At 39.1% G+C, this 19,653-nt stretch overlaps 1 protein-coding gene across 3 annotated transcripts in view; it reads right to left on the bottom strand.

Moving 5' to 3' along the window:
• SPAG6 (sperm associated antigen 6) overlaps positions 1-19,653 on the bottom strand; it is a 63,866-nt gene that overhangs the window by 5,027 nt on the left and 39,186 nt on the right. For all 3 annotated transcript variants that reach the window (XM_027073608.2, XM_027073611.2, XM_027073610.2), the window contains 6 exons: positions 17,272-17,477; positions 16,147-16,320; positions 14,735-14,887; positions 11,444-11,635; positions 3,040-3,156; positions 697-842 (listed from right to left, as the gene is read on the bottom strand). In XM_027073608.2, coding sequence (XP_026929409.2) covers positions 697-842; positions 3,040-3,156; positions 11,444-11,635; positions 14,735-14,887; positions 16,147-16,320; positions 17,272-17,477 — 988 coding nt within the window. The remainder of the gene's footprint in view (positions 1-696; positions 843-3,039; positions 3,157-11,443; positions 11,636-14,734; positions 14,888-16,146; positions 16,321-17,271; positions 17,478-19,653) is intronic.

Raw genomic sequence — 19,653 nt, 5'->3', positions numbered from 1 at the left:
AATACAGATAAACATTCTTGAATGTTTATGGGCATTTTTCAAAACTCAGATGTTTAAATCATTCTATCTTTTCTTGGTAACTTTGCTCTTATTTATTTTGGTATTAGTGGTATAGTACTTTCGACTTAAAAGGACTGAGGCTTAGGTTTAATGCTCTACAAATCAATCTTATTAAAATGATTAATCTTGAAGAGAATTAACTGCTACATTACTATGAGGCACCTGCAAATCACAAACATGATTTTTTTTTCAAATATAGATAGTAACTTTCTTTTTACCACTCAACATCTCTTTTCTATTTGTTAGACTCCTATTAATATAAATGTGAGCCTAAGGCAGCAAAATAATATGCAGGAAACCATGAAAATCAGCATCCATAGGCCCTTTCTAAATCAAGTTCACATTAAAGACTGTTAATTTAACTTGGACTCTGCATTTGGGTGCTCTTTAATAAAGCATGTGTTAGTATAGATATGTCTCAAATGACATTCCAGTTTGACTTGGAGATGTGTGTGTGTCAATCAGAACATTATTAAATTTGAGGGGGAAAAAGAGATCAAGGTAGAATTAAAGGTACACGTTGGTCTTATGTAGTATTTCCAAGACCACGTGTTGACACGGTGGATATAAAATCCAGACCTCAAAACAGAAAGCCCACATTATAATTTTGAACTTCTCAAAGTCCGTTTTTCCCACCTTACTATCTCCTCCGGGTAACAGCTGTTAATACTGTTGATGTATTCTTGGAGCAGAGAGCCGGGTCCTGCCTTTATCTCTTGAACCTTTTTCAGTCCACCACTTGTTACAAAAAGTCGTCGAGCTTTGCTGTCATATGGCAGTACCTTGAAAAGTCAAGCACGTAAAATTGTCAGCTTTCCTTTTCCAAGTGGGATTATTGCTAGTGAAAAGAAAGAATATAGCTGAGGAAATATAAAAGAGAATTTATGTGCAATATATCTGTAACATAATGAACCTAAGTTTGCTGCCGGTTAGAAGTAAAATGTAGTCTTTTTAGAAATGTATCAGTTCCTAGGAGTCTAGTGCTCTGGTATCGTTTGCTTAAGAAGACATGGGGGCACCTGGGTGGCTCAGTCGGTTAAGCGTCCGACTCTTGACTTCGGTCCAGGTCATGATCTCACGGTTTGTGAGTTCAAGCCCCACAGCGCAGGACCTGCTTGGGGTTCTTTCTCTCTCTCCCTCTCTCGCTCTCAAAAATAAACAGATAAACTTAAAAAAGAAAAGAACACAAAATTCTGCCTGAAGCAAATACTCCCAAAGGCACATTTTTGTAAGAGTATATGCTATGTGGTACTTGTCTTTATTTTAACGTCCACAAATCCCGTTGGTTTAGTGGATTTTGAACTCAGTTTTATTTTGAACTCAGTTCAGGTCAGTCTTCATTTTCTTAGCAAGTTCAATAAAACTAGAATACCTCACTCAGTCGCCTTCAAGACTAGACCATAAAATAAAACGTTCAGAGATAATGCCAGCTGTTCCTTCTCAAGAGCTGATGACTCTGTAGATGGGCCACTCAGCAACCCACTCCCTTCCCCTTTTAGTTGATCAAAATCGCTGCTCAGTTTCTAAACTAGTACCCGGGGCGGGGGGGGGGGGGGGGGGTCGGATTTGGCTTATTCTTTAGAAGCGGAAGCAGAACATAAGTGTTGGACACACACAACCATATCCCGAGGCAACCATATCCCGAGGAATGTGAAACCTTCTGCTGTCCAGTGACTCAGGTGCTTGAGGGTCAGCCAAGCTGTTGGAGATCATGGAAGACAGAGAACTGAAGGCTGTTAAAAGATAGTATTGTCTTTCAGATGAATACCTTAAACTAGACCTAAGCAGGTACAGGACCTAGTTTAAAAGTTGTAACAATATATAGTTTTCGTTCGTCATTGTTTGGAGAAATAGTATGCGAAGAGTAGTACCTCCTTTACGTTAGCTTTATAACGATTCAGAGGAATTTGGCCCCCATCTATGTGCATTAGTTTATGAAAGTCAACCTTAAGCACCTCTGTGTTTTATTTCTTAAAAACATCGTGTGGTTTTCAGTGGCGGGGGGGTGGGGTGGGGTGGTGAGTGTTTAATACGTGCCTGAGATTAAGCTAGACTCTTTACGTATAACATCTCATTTAATCTTTACAATGACCTTATAAAACAGGAACTCTTATTACCCCCTGTTTTATGGGTAAGCCTACTAAGGTTTAGGGAGGTCAAGAGTTTGCTAAAGATATTACAGCTGGTAAATGGGAAATCCGGGCCCTCCAGCTCCAGAGCCTGAGCTCATAACCACTCTGGGATGCTACTTCCAGAGACCCCGTTTTCTTAAATGAAATCTCCTGAGCACCATTTAATCGGTTCTTTACAGCCTGAGTTACCATCCTGGCCATCGATGGCCGTGGGAACACCATCATTCTTTCTCGGCCTTTGCTAGCAGCAGTCAGTCCTGCTGGCTAAGCCCACGTCCAGCAGCTTGACCTTTCTACCTTACTACTTTTAATCTGCCATGATCTAAGAAATATGGTGGCTATATTTGTTAAAACCGTTCGTAAAATGAGTCAATAAACTCTAAATGACGCTCTGAAAGCATCTCCAGAAGAGTGCACGGACTTTGTCATACGTGGCTCAGAGACCTTTTTATTTTTCTTTAGAAGATCTTTGCGGTGTTCCCAGATGAGTGAGACCAACAGACACCAGGATAATTGCTAAATTACCTATCACTATAAACTGTCTGTATTATGGGGTTTTTATATGTTGACGTACTGTCTTCTCCTCAAGAACACTAAAAAGGACAGTAGAGGCTGTGAGGAAAATGTGAAGGAGGAAGTATGAATTATTTGTGTGTGAATCTTTTTTGACTTATGTGAATGTTATTAACCTGTGTTGCCTCCCCTGTCGCGATAGTCAGTGAGAACTAAGGAGTAAAGCCCTGCCCCCATCTCTCGGAAGGAGACATTGACCCAACGGGGGGGAAAAGAAATTAACAAGCCATTGGAATGTTCTTCCCCCACTTTCAGAAAAGAGAGCATCTCTTACCTTACTGAACTGTCCAACCACGTGCTTCAGGATATTGGGGGGCGCATCATACAGAAATGGCTCAAGGGCCGGTAAATAGGTGCATTTTTGTAGGATACTCTTTATGGCTTTCTTACTCTATTGAAATGCAAAACAAAATACAGACCAAAGTAATAATCAAAGCTTGACCAAAATTCATGGCTCATGTTCCTAGAATTTGAAAATACAGTGAATTTCCAGTCCAACCTGCAGGTGTTTCATTGTTTAAGATGGGTGTCAGAAAAATTTCTATCTGGCATGGGTTTCACCTACCTGCCGGTTGCCTTCATGTTAAATTTTAGAATGTGCGGTGTATTACTGATCTCTTAAAATAACCTATGAGCAAAGTAAAATTAAGCATAAGGCTATAGACTCTAAATTAATATGTATTATATCTTATTCGTGTAAAACTTTGTATATGTTAAGCCATGAGAGCACCAATATGTCCTATTCCTTCCAACCAACAAGTAGAAAACACTCAGTTCATTGTAGAAAGTCATTATCAAACATTCTGTGTTCTCTAAAAGGTTTCATGACTTCTAGGTATAGTCAGAAAGGTTCTATGTGCATAATTCAGTGAACATTTGCAGATGTGAAACTGCCCCATTCACAAAGATCGACCCGACCATACGGGAGAGGTCCCCTCAGCAGCAGGGAAGGTATTATCCACAAGCTCAAGAAAAGGTACTTCCCCCCTGTCCCCAGCACTTTGTATTTCACAGTGACACAAGTGTGGCTGAAGAAGGGTCCTGATGTAACTGCAGCACATCCCTGAGGCCACCTCTAAGGCCACTGCTGGTTGTGATTCTGTTTCCTTGTATTAAAGCCTGCCCCCTTCACTTCGGAAGGCTCCCCAGTCAGGTTGGCCCACAGCTGTTTCCCCCTGGAATCCCACACCTGCTTGTATGTGGTTTTGTGCTTCCTTCCTCCGATCACCCATTCTCTCTCAGGCCTTAGCCAACCTGGTCTTCTGCGATCCTACTACTGAATGTTTAACAGTGCTTTTGAAATGTCAAGGAGCGTTCTGATTCTCACATCATGAATTTTACAATTGGCAAAATTGTACATTCAGGAAAAACTTTCATCACATTTGTGCTATCAGTAAAGGCCCTGTTAATTTTATGGTTTCCCAGAACCCCGGGCTAAGCAGTCCTGCATAACTTATCTCTCGATACGTTTGTCCTCAAACGTTGTTTCATAAACTAGATGAAATAAAGCAAGGAAGGTAAGAAATGCAACCCAACTTTCTTCCACAAGTAAGTTGGGACTAAACTTTCAGTCCCCGACACACCTAGTTATATCTTTGTGAGCCGTCTTAGGATCATGGTGACCTTAGCAGGCTGACAAATTTAACTTAACCGCTACTGGTGATAAGGTCTACTAATTGTGTAACACAGATCACAACCACCATACCATGGTGATATACTATCGAGTTATTAACTGAGAATTCTAGAAAAGAGTCTAATGATCCTAGAAATTCACTGAACTTTACTGTCCTTTGTCAAGAAGTATACTTGATTTATGACCCCATACTTCTAGAAAGTATATTAATTAATATTTTATTAACTTGTCAATTTCTGGGCTTTAGATTTTTTTAACAACACTTATTGAAATATAACATATACCGTAAATTCACTCATTTTAAGTACATAATTCAGTGGATTTTTAGTAAATTTACAGAGCGGTACAACTCTCACCACAACCTAATTTTTAGAACATCTTTATCATCCCAGCAAGGAACTTCATTCCATTTGTAGTGACTCCCCCACCAGCCCTGGGCAACTTCTAACCTACTTCCTGTCTATAAATTTTATTTTTCTGGACAATTCATGTAAGTGGAATCATAAAATCTGTGAACTTTGGAGTCTGGTGTCTTTCACTAAGTGTAACGTTTTTGGGGTTTATCCATGTGATAGCATTACTATTTCGAGAAATTGCCAGACTGGTTTTCAATGTGACTGCAACATTTTACATTTCCACCAGTAATGTAAGAAGGTTCGAAGGTTCGAGACTCTCCAAATAATGATCAACACTTGGTACTGTCTTATTAATTGTAGCCGTTCTTGTGGGTGTGAATTAATAGCTCATTATGGTTTTGACTTGCATTTCTGTAGTGACGAATGAGGTTGAACGTTGTTTCACATACTGATTGGTCATTTGTTGGTAAAATGTTTATTCAGATCTTTTGCCCATTGTTTAAGTGGGTCATTTGTCTTCTTATTTTTGAGTTGTAAGAGCCCTTTATGTATTTTGAATACAGGTATTTTCTTGAATGTATTATTTGCAAATTATTTTTTCAAGTCTGTGGCTTGTTTTTTTTTTTTTTTAACTTTCTTAATGGTGTCTTTGAAAGCGTACAAGCTTTCCATTTTGATAAAAACCACAAGGTGAATGTTTTTGTTTATCACTTGTGTTTAGGTGTCATTTCTAAGAAATTAATGCCTAAACCAAGGTTTCTTCTAAGAGTTTTGTACTCTTATATGTAGATCTATGATCCATTTTTAGTTAATTCTGGTATATGGTATGAGATAGGGGTCCAAATTAATATTTTATGTTTGAGGATATAATAATTGTCTCAGTGCCATTTGCTGAAAAGACTTAATCCTTTTCACATTAAATTGCCTTGGAACCTTTGTGAAAAATCACTTGACCGTAAAAGGGTCTATTTCAGATTTTCAGAATTCAGTTACATTGATATATGTACCATATATCTTGATTACCATGCTATCTTGATTGTTGTAGCTTTGTAGGAAGTTTTCAAATTGGGCAGTATAAGTCTCTTTACAAGATTGTTTTGACTAGTCTGGTCCTTTGCATTTCCATATGAATTTTAGGATCAGTTTCTCAAGTTCAGGGGAGAGGGGAAGCCAGTTGGGATTATGACAGAGATTGTATTGAATATATAGATCAATTTGGGCAGTATTTCCATCTGAACAATATCGAATCTTCCAGTGCATGAACATGGAAGGTCTCTCTCCATTTATTCCGACCTTCTTTAACTTTTTTCAGCAACGTTTGGTAGTTTTCAGTGTAAAAATCTATACTTCTCTTATTAAATTTATGCCTAAGTATTTTATTCTTTTTGATACTACTGTGAATGAAACTATTGTCTTAATTTCATATATTTTTAAGTTTATTTATAATCCCTATACCCATCGTGGACCTTGAACCCATGACCCCGAGATCAATAGTCACCCGCTCCACCGACTGAGTCAGCTAGGCACCCCTCATATTTAAATTGTTTATTACCAGCATATGAACCTATGATATATTTTAATATACTGATTTTATATCTGGTGATCTTGAACTCTTACTCGTTCTAGTATTTGTGTGTGTGTGTGTGTGTGTGTGTGTGTGTGTGTGTGTGTATTCCTTAGGATTTTCTACACACAAGATCATGTCATATGTTGGGTTTAAAATTGATTAGCCTTTAGAAAATATGCCTAATGGGGGCACCTGGGTGGCTCAGTCGTTTAAGCACCCGACTTCGGCTCAGGTCATGATCTCATAGCTCGTGAGTTCGAGCCCTGCATCGGGCTCTGTGCTGACAGCTCAGAGCCTGGAGCCTGCTTCGGATTCTGTGTATCCCTCTCTCTCTGCCCCTCCCCCATTCACACTCTGTCTCTCTCTCCACTTCAAAAATAAATTTAAAAAAAAATTTTTAAAAGATTGAAAAAGAAAATATGCCTTATGTTTGGTTATTTATGGCAGTGAACAAAATAAAATAGTTCTTACAACTTCATACTCTGAATTATAGAGAATGTATATGGTGTAAACAAACTCTTTTATTTCAGTAAATCAAACTTTGAAATAATACTAGATTATGGATTTTTCTAATTGTCACAGCATTTAGTAGCTAGTGTTTGTCCTTAAATATACATAATATATGATGATATCAGAGAAGGAGTCATGAACTGTCTATTTAGGGCAACTTGGGTTTGAGCCAGGTTTTCCTATAAAGTAGCATACCATGTACAGGTCTATATTCATTCATTTTTCTGTCATCTCTAAAAGCTGACTCTGTCCACATTAATAAAAACTATTGTAAAACCCACAGTAAGCGACTAGCAACACTATTTTTTAATCTCTTCACAATACACATAAGAATAGTAATTAACAAGATGAAATTGTCAATACTTGATACGACTTCAATTGTTTTTCACAGAAAACAAAAGAAATAACAAAAATTATTGTTGCTCTCCTTAATGGATGATCATTAATGAAAACTGCCTAAAATGAATGTTTCTTATTCAAAAATTAATTTTGTTCTGAAAGCACTGTAGCCCAAAGAGTCACAGTTATTAAAAGGAAGGGGGAACATAAATCTTCATGACCTTGTGTTAGGCAAAGTCTTTTTAGACTGGGCTCCAAAAGGGCGAGCAACAACAGAAAAAACAAACTGAACCCCATTAAAACACTGTCAATAAACTGATGACCACCCATAGAATGGAAGAAAATACTTGTAAATCATACATCTGATAAGAATTTGTATTTGAGATATATAAAGAACTCCTACTCAGTAATAAAAAGTTAACAGCCCAAATTAAAAATGGGCCAAGTGTCTGATTAGACATTTCTCCAAAGAAGATATACAAATGGCCAATAAGCACATCAAAAGATTTTTCAGCATCATTAGCCATCAGGGAAATGCAGATCAAAACCACACTGAGATACCAATTCACACCTACCAGGAGAGCTATAATGAAGAAACAAAGGTAATAACCAGTCTCAACAAGAATGTGGAAAAATTGGAACCCCATACACTGCTGGTGGGAATATAGGAAATGGTGCAGCCACATTGGAAGGCAGTTTGGCCGTTCCTCAAAGTGTTAAAAAGAGTTATGATATGACCTCGCAGATGCCACCCCTCGGTTTATACCCAAGAGAAATGAAAACATACATCCACACACAAACTTGTACAATATGTTCACAGCAGCATTATTCATGATAATAAAAGAGTAGAAGCAACCCAAATGTCCATTAACTGGTGAATGGGTAAACAACATGTAGTATGGTGATGCAATGGAATATTATTTGACAATGAAAAGGAACGAAATATTGGTATGTGCTACAATATGGATGAACCTTGAAAGTTATGCTAAGTGACAGGAAGCCAGGCACCAAAGACCACATACAATGTATGATTCCATTAAAATTTTTTTAACGTTTACTTATTATTGAGAGACAGAGAGAGACAGAGCATGAACATGGGAGGGACAGTGAGAGGGGGAAGACACAGAATCCGAAGCAGGATCCAGGCCCTGAGCTGTCAGCACAGAGCCCGACGCCGGGCTCGAACTCACAAACCGCAAGGTCATGACCTGAGCCAAAGTCAGATGCTTAACCGACTGAGCCACCCAGGCGCCCCTGTGTAATTCCATTTAAATGAAGTGTCCAGAAGAGGCAAATCTCCAAAGACAGAAAGTAAATTAATGGTTGCCTGGAGCTAAGCAGGGAGGGTATGGAGTGATCCCTAAGGGGGGAATGAAAACGTTCTAAAATTAGATTGTGGGGACGATTGCATCTGTGAATGTACTAAAACCATTGAACTGTATACTTTAAGTGGGTGAATTATATGGCATATGAACTATATTTCAATAAAGCTGCTAAAAAACGAAGGGAGACGACTGTGATGGGAAGAACACAATAATTAAGTCATGTTAGAAATACTTTCGTAACGAAGGTAATCGAATGAACCTACTCAGATGCCAACCTAAGATAGACCATTTCAGTATGATGCCCCTAAATCAAAACAAATGAAAAGGCAACTGTGTGAATAGTTTCAAAATGTATGTAGGTGAGCTTGTTAGATAAAAGTTGGATTTTTTTTTCAGCTTTTAATAAGGCATTTGAAGTAACTTAGGTGCAGGCAGATAGAAGGCTCTGTGTGAAAACATGCGAGCAATTCCAAGAGACTGCTCGTTGGTTCTCCTGGATCAGAACCAATTAGAGAATGCTTACAGAAGCTGACCTGCCTTTGGGACAAAATGAACTTCAACGTGGCCTTTAATGTGAAAGCTGCCACAGAGTAACAAATGAGAAATACCATTAGACGGTTCCTAAAGCTCTTGGATACATTTTTCCCTACTGAGATAATGTCAAATCAAACAGACTTGGACTTTCATTGTAAAGCCCTTAAAACAACCAAGGTTAGAATCCAAGAAACCTTGGGGAAGCAGAAATAATAACCAAGTCCCTACAATAAGAAAATATTTGGATGGACTTAAAAAGCCTTGGAAAGATTGCTGACAGGATAATGATTGATAAAGATCGCACTTTTTAATTTAATACCCACTGTATTTCCTGAAAATAAATGTTGTATCAAACATGGACAAAAGGAACCTTAACTTCTATTAGTAAACCTGAATGTTTGAATAAAACTAATTTTGTTAAACTTACACACAATAAAAACAATCTTGTTTCAAAAGGTGAAGTTCTCAAACTTATTTTACTCTAGTGATATTTATACAACCTAACATGATAACGATTCATTAAAAACCAAGTTATATAAACTTAGTAGTGTATAAAAAGTATATAGTGCTAAGACACTATTTATAAGGGTTTCTCAAACTATAATTACTCTTGACTCTGTGATTAATTTTTCAGTCTATAGCTAACATATGCCTTTATTTCTAAAACTTAAAGGAAAATATTATTATTATATTATTAATTATTTTATAAATAATAATTTATAAATTATAATATAAATATATATTAATATATAATCGATAAATATATAAATAAATATAAATAAATAATAATGTATAAATAAATAATTTATATTATTTTATTATTATATTATTACATATCGGGCACAGCTTGTACCTGTGGAGACCCTGCTAGGGGAGGCCGTAGTCTTTGGACCGCTAGAGGTCAGGGTGGGAAGGGTAAGAAATGAGGAGGGAGGTGGGGGGTGGGGAGGTGGGGAGGGGGGAGTGGAGGTGCGAATGAGAGAAAAGAGGGAGGAAGAAAAGGCAAGCATGGTGATGGGTTAAAAAAATATGAGGCAAAAAGAGAACTACATACATAAGTTGAAATGATACATATGTAAATCAGCTGTACTTGGACAACTCAAAACTGGAAAGGCGATTGTGGTTTCTCACCAGAAAGCCAAAGAATCACAGAACTGTTAGCCAGGGAAAGGCCTTGGCATATTGTCAGTCTTCCTCCCTACCAAGCACTGCCAGCCAGCATCTACTCGACACTGGAGAAATGTAAGGGAAGCCCTGAGTCTATTAAATCATTGCTGTGATCTGGAAAGTCTTACAAAAATTGAAAAACTGTTAGTCTTAGAAGTAAACTTCCCTCGATGAATCTGTAGTGAAATAACGTGTAAGTATAACCAAACAAACATAAATTCACTTTTATAAGTTTATAAAGCCAACAAGTGATTCTGTAACTTTCAGAACCCCTCAGCTGTATAGTTCAAGTAAATTTCCTGCCTTGTTACACCATCTAAACTTGCTTCAGCAAACATGCTTTCCGATTTGTTAATTTATTGTTTTAACTAAAATTTAAATGGAATTTAACTTACTATCATTAGTCTATTTTGAATTATTATCTTTTCTGTGCACTTTCCTCAGTCCGAGTCAATTCTGCAAACTGCTTTCAGAAAAGTATAGGGACTATCCTGGGAAACATTTTTTCTTTCTTTGAAATTCTAAAACTATTAAACAACCCATCCTAATGAAACTCATGCTTTGTGAATCTTTCTAGTAGCTGGTAATATTTTTTCAGAAAGCTTGTCTTTTTAAAAAATACATGATTTAGGGCACCTGGGTGGCTCAGTGGGTTAAGTGTCCAACTTTGGCTCAGGTCATGATCTCAGTTTGTGGGTTTGAGCCCCGCATCAGACTCTGCTGACAGCTCAGAGCCTAGAGCCTGCTTCAGATTCTGTGTCTCCCTCCCTCTCAAAAATAAAATTAAAAAAAAAATGTTTAATGCATGATATATAAATGTTTAACTTAGTGCATCTTATGGACATTTTTCTTTTAAGGAACAAACATAAAACATATAATTAAAAGATCAAGCAGACTTGGAGTTAGAAGAGGTAGATCATGGCTTCAGGAATACCCTCTGACCACTTGTATTATACCTTTGGAAAGCACCTTAAATTCTTTTAGACTCAATTTTTTAATGTTAACCGGACCAAAGTTCTAACCAATTCCACCTCCAGAATCCTGTTATTCAATTCCGATTCCATAAGAAAAGTCAACGTGTATGCAGGATACAAAACCCAGTCACTTACTTTACAAACCACACTGCACCTATTAATAAAATCAGCATGATCCATAATGATAACGTAACACGTTTAAAATGACATTATTTTTAAGAATGGGTCAGGTCTAGCAAATTTTCATCCAGCTGTTAAAAAGGAAGCGCTTACTTTTGTCTGAAGATCCTCTGAACTCTCTGTGGACATGTACAGCGAAAGCAGAACGGGCAGGGTGTTTGTGACGGCAACGGCCCGCGCGTGCTCCGGGGTATGTCTCCCAATCTGTCCTAGGGCCCAGGCGGCCGCAGCCTTAATGTGATCTTCTGGTTCTTCGGACAGGCAGACCGACAACTGGGGCACAGCCTGCAGCGTCCATCAAAAGAGCGAGTGGTATGAATCCAGAGCGGGATTAAAGAGTCTCCCGTGTCTCCCAAACATGAGAAGGCATCATTTTGGCCTTGATCCTTTTTTTCCTCAACGGTTCGATAAATGAGCACATCACAGGGGCTGTCATTTTTCAAGTCGATAAAATGACTAGAACTAATTTACCTTAATTATCTGTAACAATCCAACTAAACTAAGAACATCTCTGCTAGCGTTTCCTCCCCAAATAGGCATTTAACCAAACAACAGATGTCCCAGGCTAGCATATTACGGGCAAAACCAGATTCCACTGTGACAAAATAAAAGTGCTCAGGGTTCTGAAACCTTTTATTGGCCTTTGTTTAAAAAGTTAATTTAGAATCCTTTAAAAAAAAAAATCACCTTTCACCAAGTATAATAGATCTGACAACAAAATAACTACTATAGATCCAAAATTACAAGAACGAGCCAGAATTCCATTTAAGTAACATTTAGATGAAGTACCTTCACTAAAAACTTTCCTGAATACTAAATACTTTTCACTTATTTGGGCTAACTTTTAAACGATAGTTTTTTCCGTTTTAACGTGATTAAATGTCAAAGTAGAAATGATTACTTTTGTTATACAGATAGCATGTGCTTATATTTTGCTCAGGCTTTTTATCTCGATACGCAAAGCAGAATTAACTAACGGGTCTCAAAGACACCATAGTTTATATACCCAAGGAAGACTCAAATAACCAAATCAATTTATAATTCCAAATTCTGTACAGGCATAACTTCCTAACTCATTTGAGACTATAATAATTATCACCTCAGGGCGCCTGGGTGGCTCAGTCGGTTAAGCATCTGACACTTGATTTTGGCTCAGGTCACGATCTCACGGTTCATGGGTTCAAACCCCACATCAGGCTCCGCACTGACAAGTGCAGATCCTGTTTGGGATTCTGTCTCCCTCTCTCTGCCCCTCTCCTGCTGATGCGTGTTCTCTCTCTCTCTTTCAAAATAAATAAATAAAACTTTAAAAAATTTAGTCATAAAAAAAGGATAATTATCACCTTAAATTTAGTATCATAAAAGCCAATCTTGTCACATGGTCAGGCTACCATAGCAAAGGCCAAATGATCATGTATACTTTCTTTTTGTCTGCCTGTATTTATTTATTTTTTTTAAAAGTTCATTTATGTATTTTGAGAGAGAGAGAGGGTGAGTGTATGAGCAGGAGAGGGGCAGAGAGAGAGAGAATCCCAAGCAGGCTCTGCCCTGTCAGCACAGAGTCCGATGCGGGGCTTGAACTCACAAATCACGATCTGAGCTGAAACCAAGAGCCAGACGCTTAACCAACTGAGCCACCCAGGCGTCCCTCGTCTGCCTTTAAATTTGGTTATTAGTAAGACCAATTTCCTGAAGAAACCTGCCATATCTCTTCATTGGCTTCCTTCTTACAACTAAAAATGTGCATCTGCCAATACGACAAAGGTCAGATCTGTCTGCAGAGTGAGGAACCTTCCCAGAAACCCCATACTTCTGGGATACATCACGAATGAAGCAGCAAGAGGGAGAGAAGGCACCTTCTCCCCATCCCCCCAAATTCTGACTTACTGGCCTCGGTTGTTAGGAATGTGCTTTGAAAATTACCAAGTGTTATTTGAATGGGAGTTGTTACTAGGCCCTGTACCGCGGAGGAAAAGGCAAGGATAACGTGGCTCCGGGTGGTTTGCCTCAAACTGCGGCTGCCTCCACCCCGCTCTTCACTGACTGAAAGGCAAAGTAGGTGGGAGAGGACAGCGGCGACCCTAGACCAAAGGAGGGGAGCGCCTCCTGGTTAGTTTGGGGAAGAAACACGGGGAGCAAAAGTAATGGCTTCTTTCATGCTTTCCTGTGTGCAAGCTTTCTGACTCTGCGCGAAGAACTGCAAATCGAAAATCCCAATAATATCCCCACGGTGACCCTTCAGAAAGCGGTACCAGCGCTCTAGTCGCTATCACAGTCTTTGGTGATAGAAGAACAAAAGGAAAAGCGCAGGATAAAAAGGGAGGGGAGCAAAGAATTATCAAGGAATAGGTAGAAAATAAAGATCTGAGGTTCCTCTTTATTCTGAGGATTAGCAAGGGATGAAAAAAAAATCCACACTTCTGTTTAACATACAGCAGCAGGTTTTCTATGCTGATAAGAAACCCACACCCTAGAGGGTTGCCAGAGACTGTAAGCATACAGCTTTTGAAGCATTCTTTGGGAGATCGGTATTTATTCATTCAAGAAATATTTTTTGAGCACCTACTACGTGCCAAGGCGACACTCCGTGGTGGGTCAACACCAAGCTGAGATAGGGCCAAATCCCGAGAGCAAGGAAACAAAAACATTACCATCTGATGTGTGCTGTGAATTGCCTACCTCTGAGAAGAGAAATTAGTTCACGAAAGCTGACGGAGAGAAGGCGGGTAAAGAAGGGAAGACCTAGCCTTGTCATCTCCTACCCAAGTGACGGGAAACAGGATAATGTGGAGACGTCAGAGAATAATAAAGACGACCACCAGGAATGTTGTTTATAACAGTTGTTTTATACATAAATCAAAGTGTGCTTTAAGTGTCTGTAAATGTGTAGTCAATCCTTCAAGATCCAAATACACTTAATATTTTTTCAAGCTTATTTGTTTTTGAGAGAGAAAGAGCGCTCAGGGGAGGGGCAGGGAGAGAGGGAGAGAGGGAATCCCAAGCAGGCTCCACACTATCAGCGCAGAGCCTGCCACGGGGCTCGAACTCACAGACCATGAGATCATGACCCGAGCCGAAACCAAGAGTCAGACGCTTAACCGACTGAGCCACCCAGGGGCCCAGTACATTGACTATTTAAACGCACAAAATACCAATACTCAGAGGCGTTGATAGTTGGTTGCTACTAAACACTGGCTAAAATTGTAAACTCCTGCAGAGTAAACTTTATTTCAAGCGTTGCTTTGGGACACTTATTCATGAGCCTCGAAAACATTTCTTCAGGTAGGTCAGTTATACTTTATACTCTGTGGGAGAGCATGTGTCTGTGGCTCGGTGTTAGAACACGTCCCTGCAGTAACTAGAGGAAATGACACAAGCACAGACCTTGGAGACGATCACTGCCATCGCCAGGTTCTCAGAATGAGCCGCGACATAGCCGAGCATCATGATGCCAGGCAGTCTTATGTTTCCTTTGCAGGACCCGATACAGTCAGTCACAGCAGCCACTCCTCCCGTGTTAACTATCAGCTGGGAAAGCTAGGAGACAAGGAGAGCCAATCACCGTGACCGTGGAGCGTAAGGTGATCTGCAAATATGACTTTAGTCTCGCCACATTTTTTCAGGGAGGACCTAAAAGACATCTAGTGAAATTTGAAGTATTTAGTGAGATTATTGTATTCATTAAGGAAACGTACAAGTACAACCATCCCGCAGTTTCAAAAGTGCAGACAGACTCGTGGCGAGGAGCCACTCGGTGGTTTCAATTTTTCATGCATCGATAGCACACCTTTCATCCTGATTTTAATGGATGTCAAAATTCCTCACCTAGACACTAAGCCTAGGGCTAGTTCATAACTAGCTAACTACGGAAACCCCCAGTCACAATGCGGGAGTCTGGAGCACATTAATCACCGGAAGCCAAAAGACAATGTCAGACTGCAAATATTCTAGCCTAATTATCCCCCCTTTGCTAGCAATGATTACTGGCTGATGGCCAGTCTTCAATCTTGAAACATCTCAACCAGATGAAGATGTTAGGTGACAAAAAGAATGAGGACTTGAACTAAGTTTAGTGAAATGAAATTGATGAGTCAAAATATACACGGGAGAAAATACAACGTGAGAATCTACCCGGACTTGCTTCGTCTTTACTCCTTCAGCATCTGAGAACTCAAGCAGTTAGTAGAGGGGTGATTCGAGGCTGTGGGCCTGGCGGTCTCTTCACACCCAGAGGCACACTGTCTCTCACTACTCCCAGCTGACCTAGAATGGCCTGGATGTCAAAAGCCCACGGCCCCCACAATTTAGAAGTGGAAAGCAGGAAATTATTAAAAAACTGAGATTTTAGGCTCAAACTCCATTGACATAACCCGGTGGTTCTCACCTAGGGGCACTTTTTTGTCCCCTGGGAAACATCTGGCAATCTCTGGAGACATTTTTGTCGTGATGGGGGTAGGGGTACTACTGGCATCTAGTGGGGGGAGGCCAGGAAGGCCGCTAAACATCCATCCTATGGGGTACAGGACAGGCCCCCGCAACAAAGAATCACCCCGTCCAACGTGTCCATAGCGCCGAGGATGAGAAGCCCTCACCCAACCAGATCGTGTGGCACAGCACTCGGGCCCTGTAAACAAACCGATGTTTTACATAAAAACGAACTACGTGTTCCTGTAGCTTAAAACCCTAAAAAAAATAGATATATATTATATAATTTATATTATATTATATATGTTATATTATATATATTATATATATATATATATATATATATATATTTTTTTTTTTTTTTTTTTTACCTCCGGTGTATGTTTTGCAATCTCTCTAATTAAAGTAGAAGCATTTTTCTTCACGTAGTCATCTTTGTCCTTCAGGCAGGTGAGTACAACTGGGAAAATCTCTGCCTCAACCACCATTTCTGCCAGGTCCACGGAGTGCTTCGCAATCTGACTGAGAGCCGAAAGGACCTGACGCTGTGGAGCGAAACCCAAAATAAAACAAAACGTGACACAGAGCTTGTTGCGGAGTTCCGATCTGAACAGCTTTACACTCAAATTCCTGGATAAAAGGGAAAAGACAACTACATTTCTAATATAACCTTAGATTTAGGAGTTTTGAGACAATCAATTCCTACTCTCTTATACCTAAATACTCCATTTCTTAAATTCCCTAATCTCCAAGTTAAATGTCTTCATCCTTCTGTGGACCATTTAAGTCTCTTTATCCATGCAGATGATCAAAGAATATGACCTTTGGATGAATAATATTTCTTAATTAACACTCACATTATTAATTTATGACACGGGTGGTAATGTAGGACAAAAATGATCAAGCCGAAGTAACATCTTATTTGGGGCATCATGCTGATACCGTTTCAAAGAACTTTCCATGACTGAGTTAACATGAACTAAGATTTTAAAATCTTATAGAAAATAACTACTAGAATATGAAAGTATAGTTAGTGACTATTCACTGAAAATTAGATCGTAGACAGCTGTAGAAAAAAGACGTAGAAATAAATCTTGATACAATGAAGGAAACTAAAAACAAAATGACTGAGATAAACACGGCAATTTTCATAAGAAACTTAAACATAATAGTGGTGGGCTAGAAAACCTTTGGGCCCCTGCCCACCCTGAGATTCAGTCATTGTGTAATTAATTCCTTATTTAATAGTGTTCATACTGATGCTACGTGCAGTCTACAGCATTGTACGGATTTTAACCAGGTATGTCTATCGTCTAATCTCTACAGCAGAAGGTCCACATATTAAAAGACCAAATACATAACATACCCATATCTGTTTTCAATAACTTCCTAATTATTTTTAAATGTATAATATTAAGCTCCTCCCATTTCCATTTTCTTAGGGAATCAGAAGCCTGATTTGTCTGTTTGTTTGTTTGAACTTTATTTTCAAGTACCTTTAATTTGGAATCGGGGTTCAGGATCATCTGGGCCAAGTGAGCGATGGCCCCCACGTCCACTACGGTCTGTGCTAACTCGGGAGAATGCTTTGAAATATCACTGAGGGCCGAAGCAGCAATCCTTTTCAAAGCAATTTCTGGCTCCTGGATACAGAGTACTAACAGAGGAACTGCTCCCGCATCCACCACAGCTTGTGACAGTTCTGCGGGTCCAAGAAAAGTAATTAAGTGAGGATGGGTGACTGACCCTTGTGCAAGCCATTTTTCACCCTGACAGATACAGCAAAGAAAAAAGGGGAGGGTGTACTTCACTGTGTCGACATCTGCATTTCAAATCAGCCTTCCCGGTTTCATAAACCATGTGGACCAATCCTGAGCTGAAAAGAATACAGGTCAATAGATGGACCTCCATTTACATGAACACATTTGAGGTAGATTAGGCTGAAATGGCTTGTTATTCTTTTTTTTTTTTTTTTAAGAGAGTAAGCAGATGTCAGCTGTTTAAGCTCTGACAATTCTTCACTTCTCAATAGGCAAGCATTTTATGCATGGTTTACAATAACAGAGAAAATTAAAGTACCAAAAATTTACCAACCACACTAATTAGGCAGTATTTTGTGCTATTTACATGAGTAAACATTAACATGAATCTTGTGCCAATAATGTCAATTTTTAAATTCCTTTCATCTTACAGTACTTTTTAAAAGAATTTAACTTGTTCAAAATTAAAAGATGCATTTTCACTGTACGTGTAAAATGAGATCTACAACTGAACATGCTTTAATACATAAATGTTTATGTTTACACAAAGGAAAGCATTTCTCTTAACCATTTTGCATGTCAGAAGTAAAACCTTTTGAATATACATGCTGATTTACTTGTGTGTCCAAGAAAAACAGCTGTAAAAATAGCCCATCTTAAATTATAGAGTGAGGGAAACAAGCAGGCAGACCCATATAATATATAATATATAATATATAATATACAATATACAATATACAATATATATGTAAAATATGTCTTTTGAGAAGTATAAAACACCATACATAGTTACGGATTCTCCTCTCGTCGTATTCATGGCCTCTCTTACTGAATCGCATATACCCATTTCTATAATCTCTTCCTTTCAGATTATGTTCTCATTCTCCCAGATTTGTAGTGCCTTGGTAATTTATGTCTTAATAGCCAAGCTAAGATACCTATTTAGCATATCACTTAAAGTCTTTCATTAAGAAAAAAAACACACGGTGTTTAATTTCTCAAAAGATTGGTAATATCACATTTTCTAAAAGGAAATAATGTCAGAAAATACAGGTTACAGTGTCCAATATTTGTTTGCCTTCAATTATTATAATTATCCTAGAAGTTCCAATATTATATAAATGATGCATTCCTTCTCTCATTAGATGAGTATCAATGGAAGGTTATTGTGTGCCAGACGCACATCAACTCTGGTGCACACGACCCACTTCTTCAAATTAACACTACATTGATTAGCAAACATGTTTCCATTTTAAAAATCTAACATGAAATATGAAATACAATGGGAAGTTAATATGTAATCTCAAGAACGAGAAGCAGATAAGAGGAAGATGGTTAAAAAAAAAAAAAGGACAACAGCAACAGACTGGAATATCAACCTCCCAATATAACAGATTCCCCAGAAGCTTCTCTGGGATTCTACTGCAATTACCTGAAGACCAATGGAGACAGCAGGTGAAATAGGTGATTACTGTTATCTGTCGCACCCGGGGAAAATTGAAAGAAAACGTAAAGTGTGATACCGTATGTGTTTTATGTATAGAATTTTCGTATTTCGTTAATTAGTAACATGTTACTTAATTCGATTCAGTCCAAATAATCCAGGTGCTGTAGTAATGTCAACTTTATGTGTACATATTTAAGAGCACCTGGAATGTATACACAGTCCCGCCTTGGGATGATTTGGCTTAAGAGTTTGCAATCTGATGATGGTGTGAAGGCGATGTACGTTCAGCAGAAACCGTGCTTTGAATTCTGAGTTCGGAGCTTTTCCCAGGCCATCGATACCTACACAGGCGCTAGGCTGTCTGCTGATGCTGGGCAGGGACGGCGAAGCCTCAGCTCCCGGGGCAGCCGCGCCGTCACCAGGCGGAACAACCGATACACTCACAACCGCGCTGCACCCACGCGACCCTTCTGCGTTCCGCCTTCCGTGCCGTGCTCGCTAACTTACGGGAGACTGCGCTCCGTTACAAAGTAGCCTCTGCGTCTGATGCTTTTGCCCAACCGGAGGCGAATGTACGTGTTCGGAGCACGTTTAAGGTCGGCGAGGCTAAGCTGTAGGTTAGGTGTGTCAAACGCGTTTTCGGGGGCGTCTGGGTGGCTCAGTCGGTTAAG

This window comes from Acinonyx jubatus, chromosome B4, assembly GCF_027475565.1.
Source record: "Acinonyx jubatus isolate Ajub_Pintada_27869175 chromosome B4, VMU_Ajub_asm_v1.0, whole genome shotgun sequence".
Lineage (NCBI taxonomy): Eukaryota > Metazoa > Chordata > Mammalia > Carnivora > Felidae > Acinonyx > Acinonyx jubatus.
This window is presented reverse-complemented; position numbering and strand designations above follow the sequence as displayed.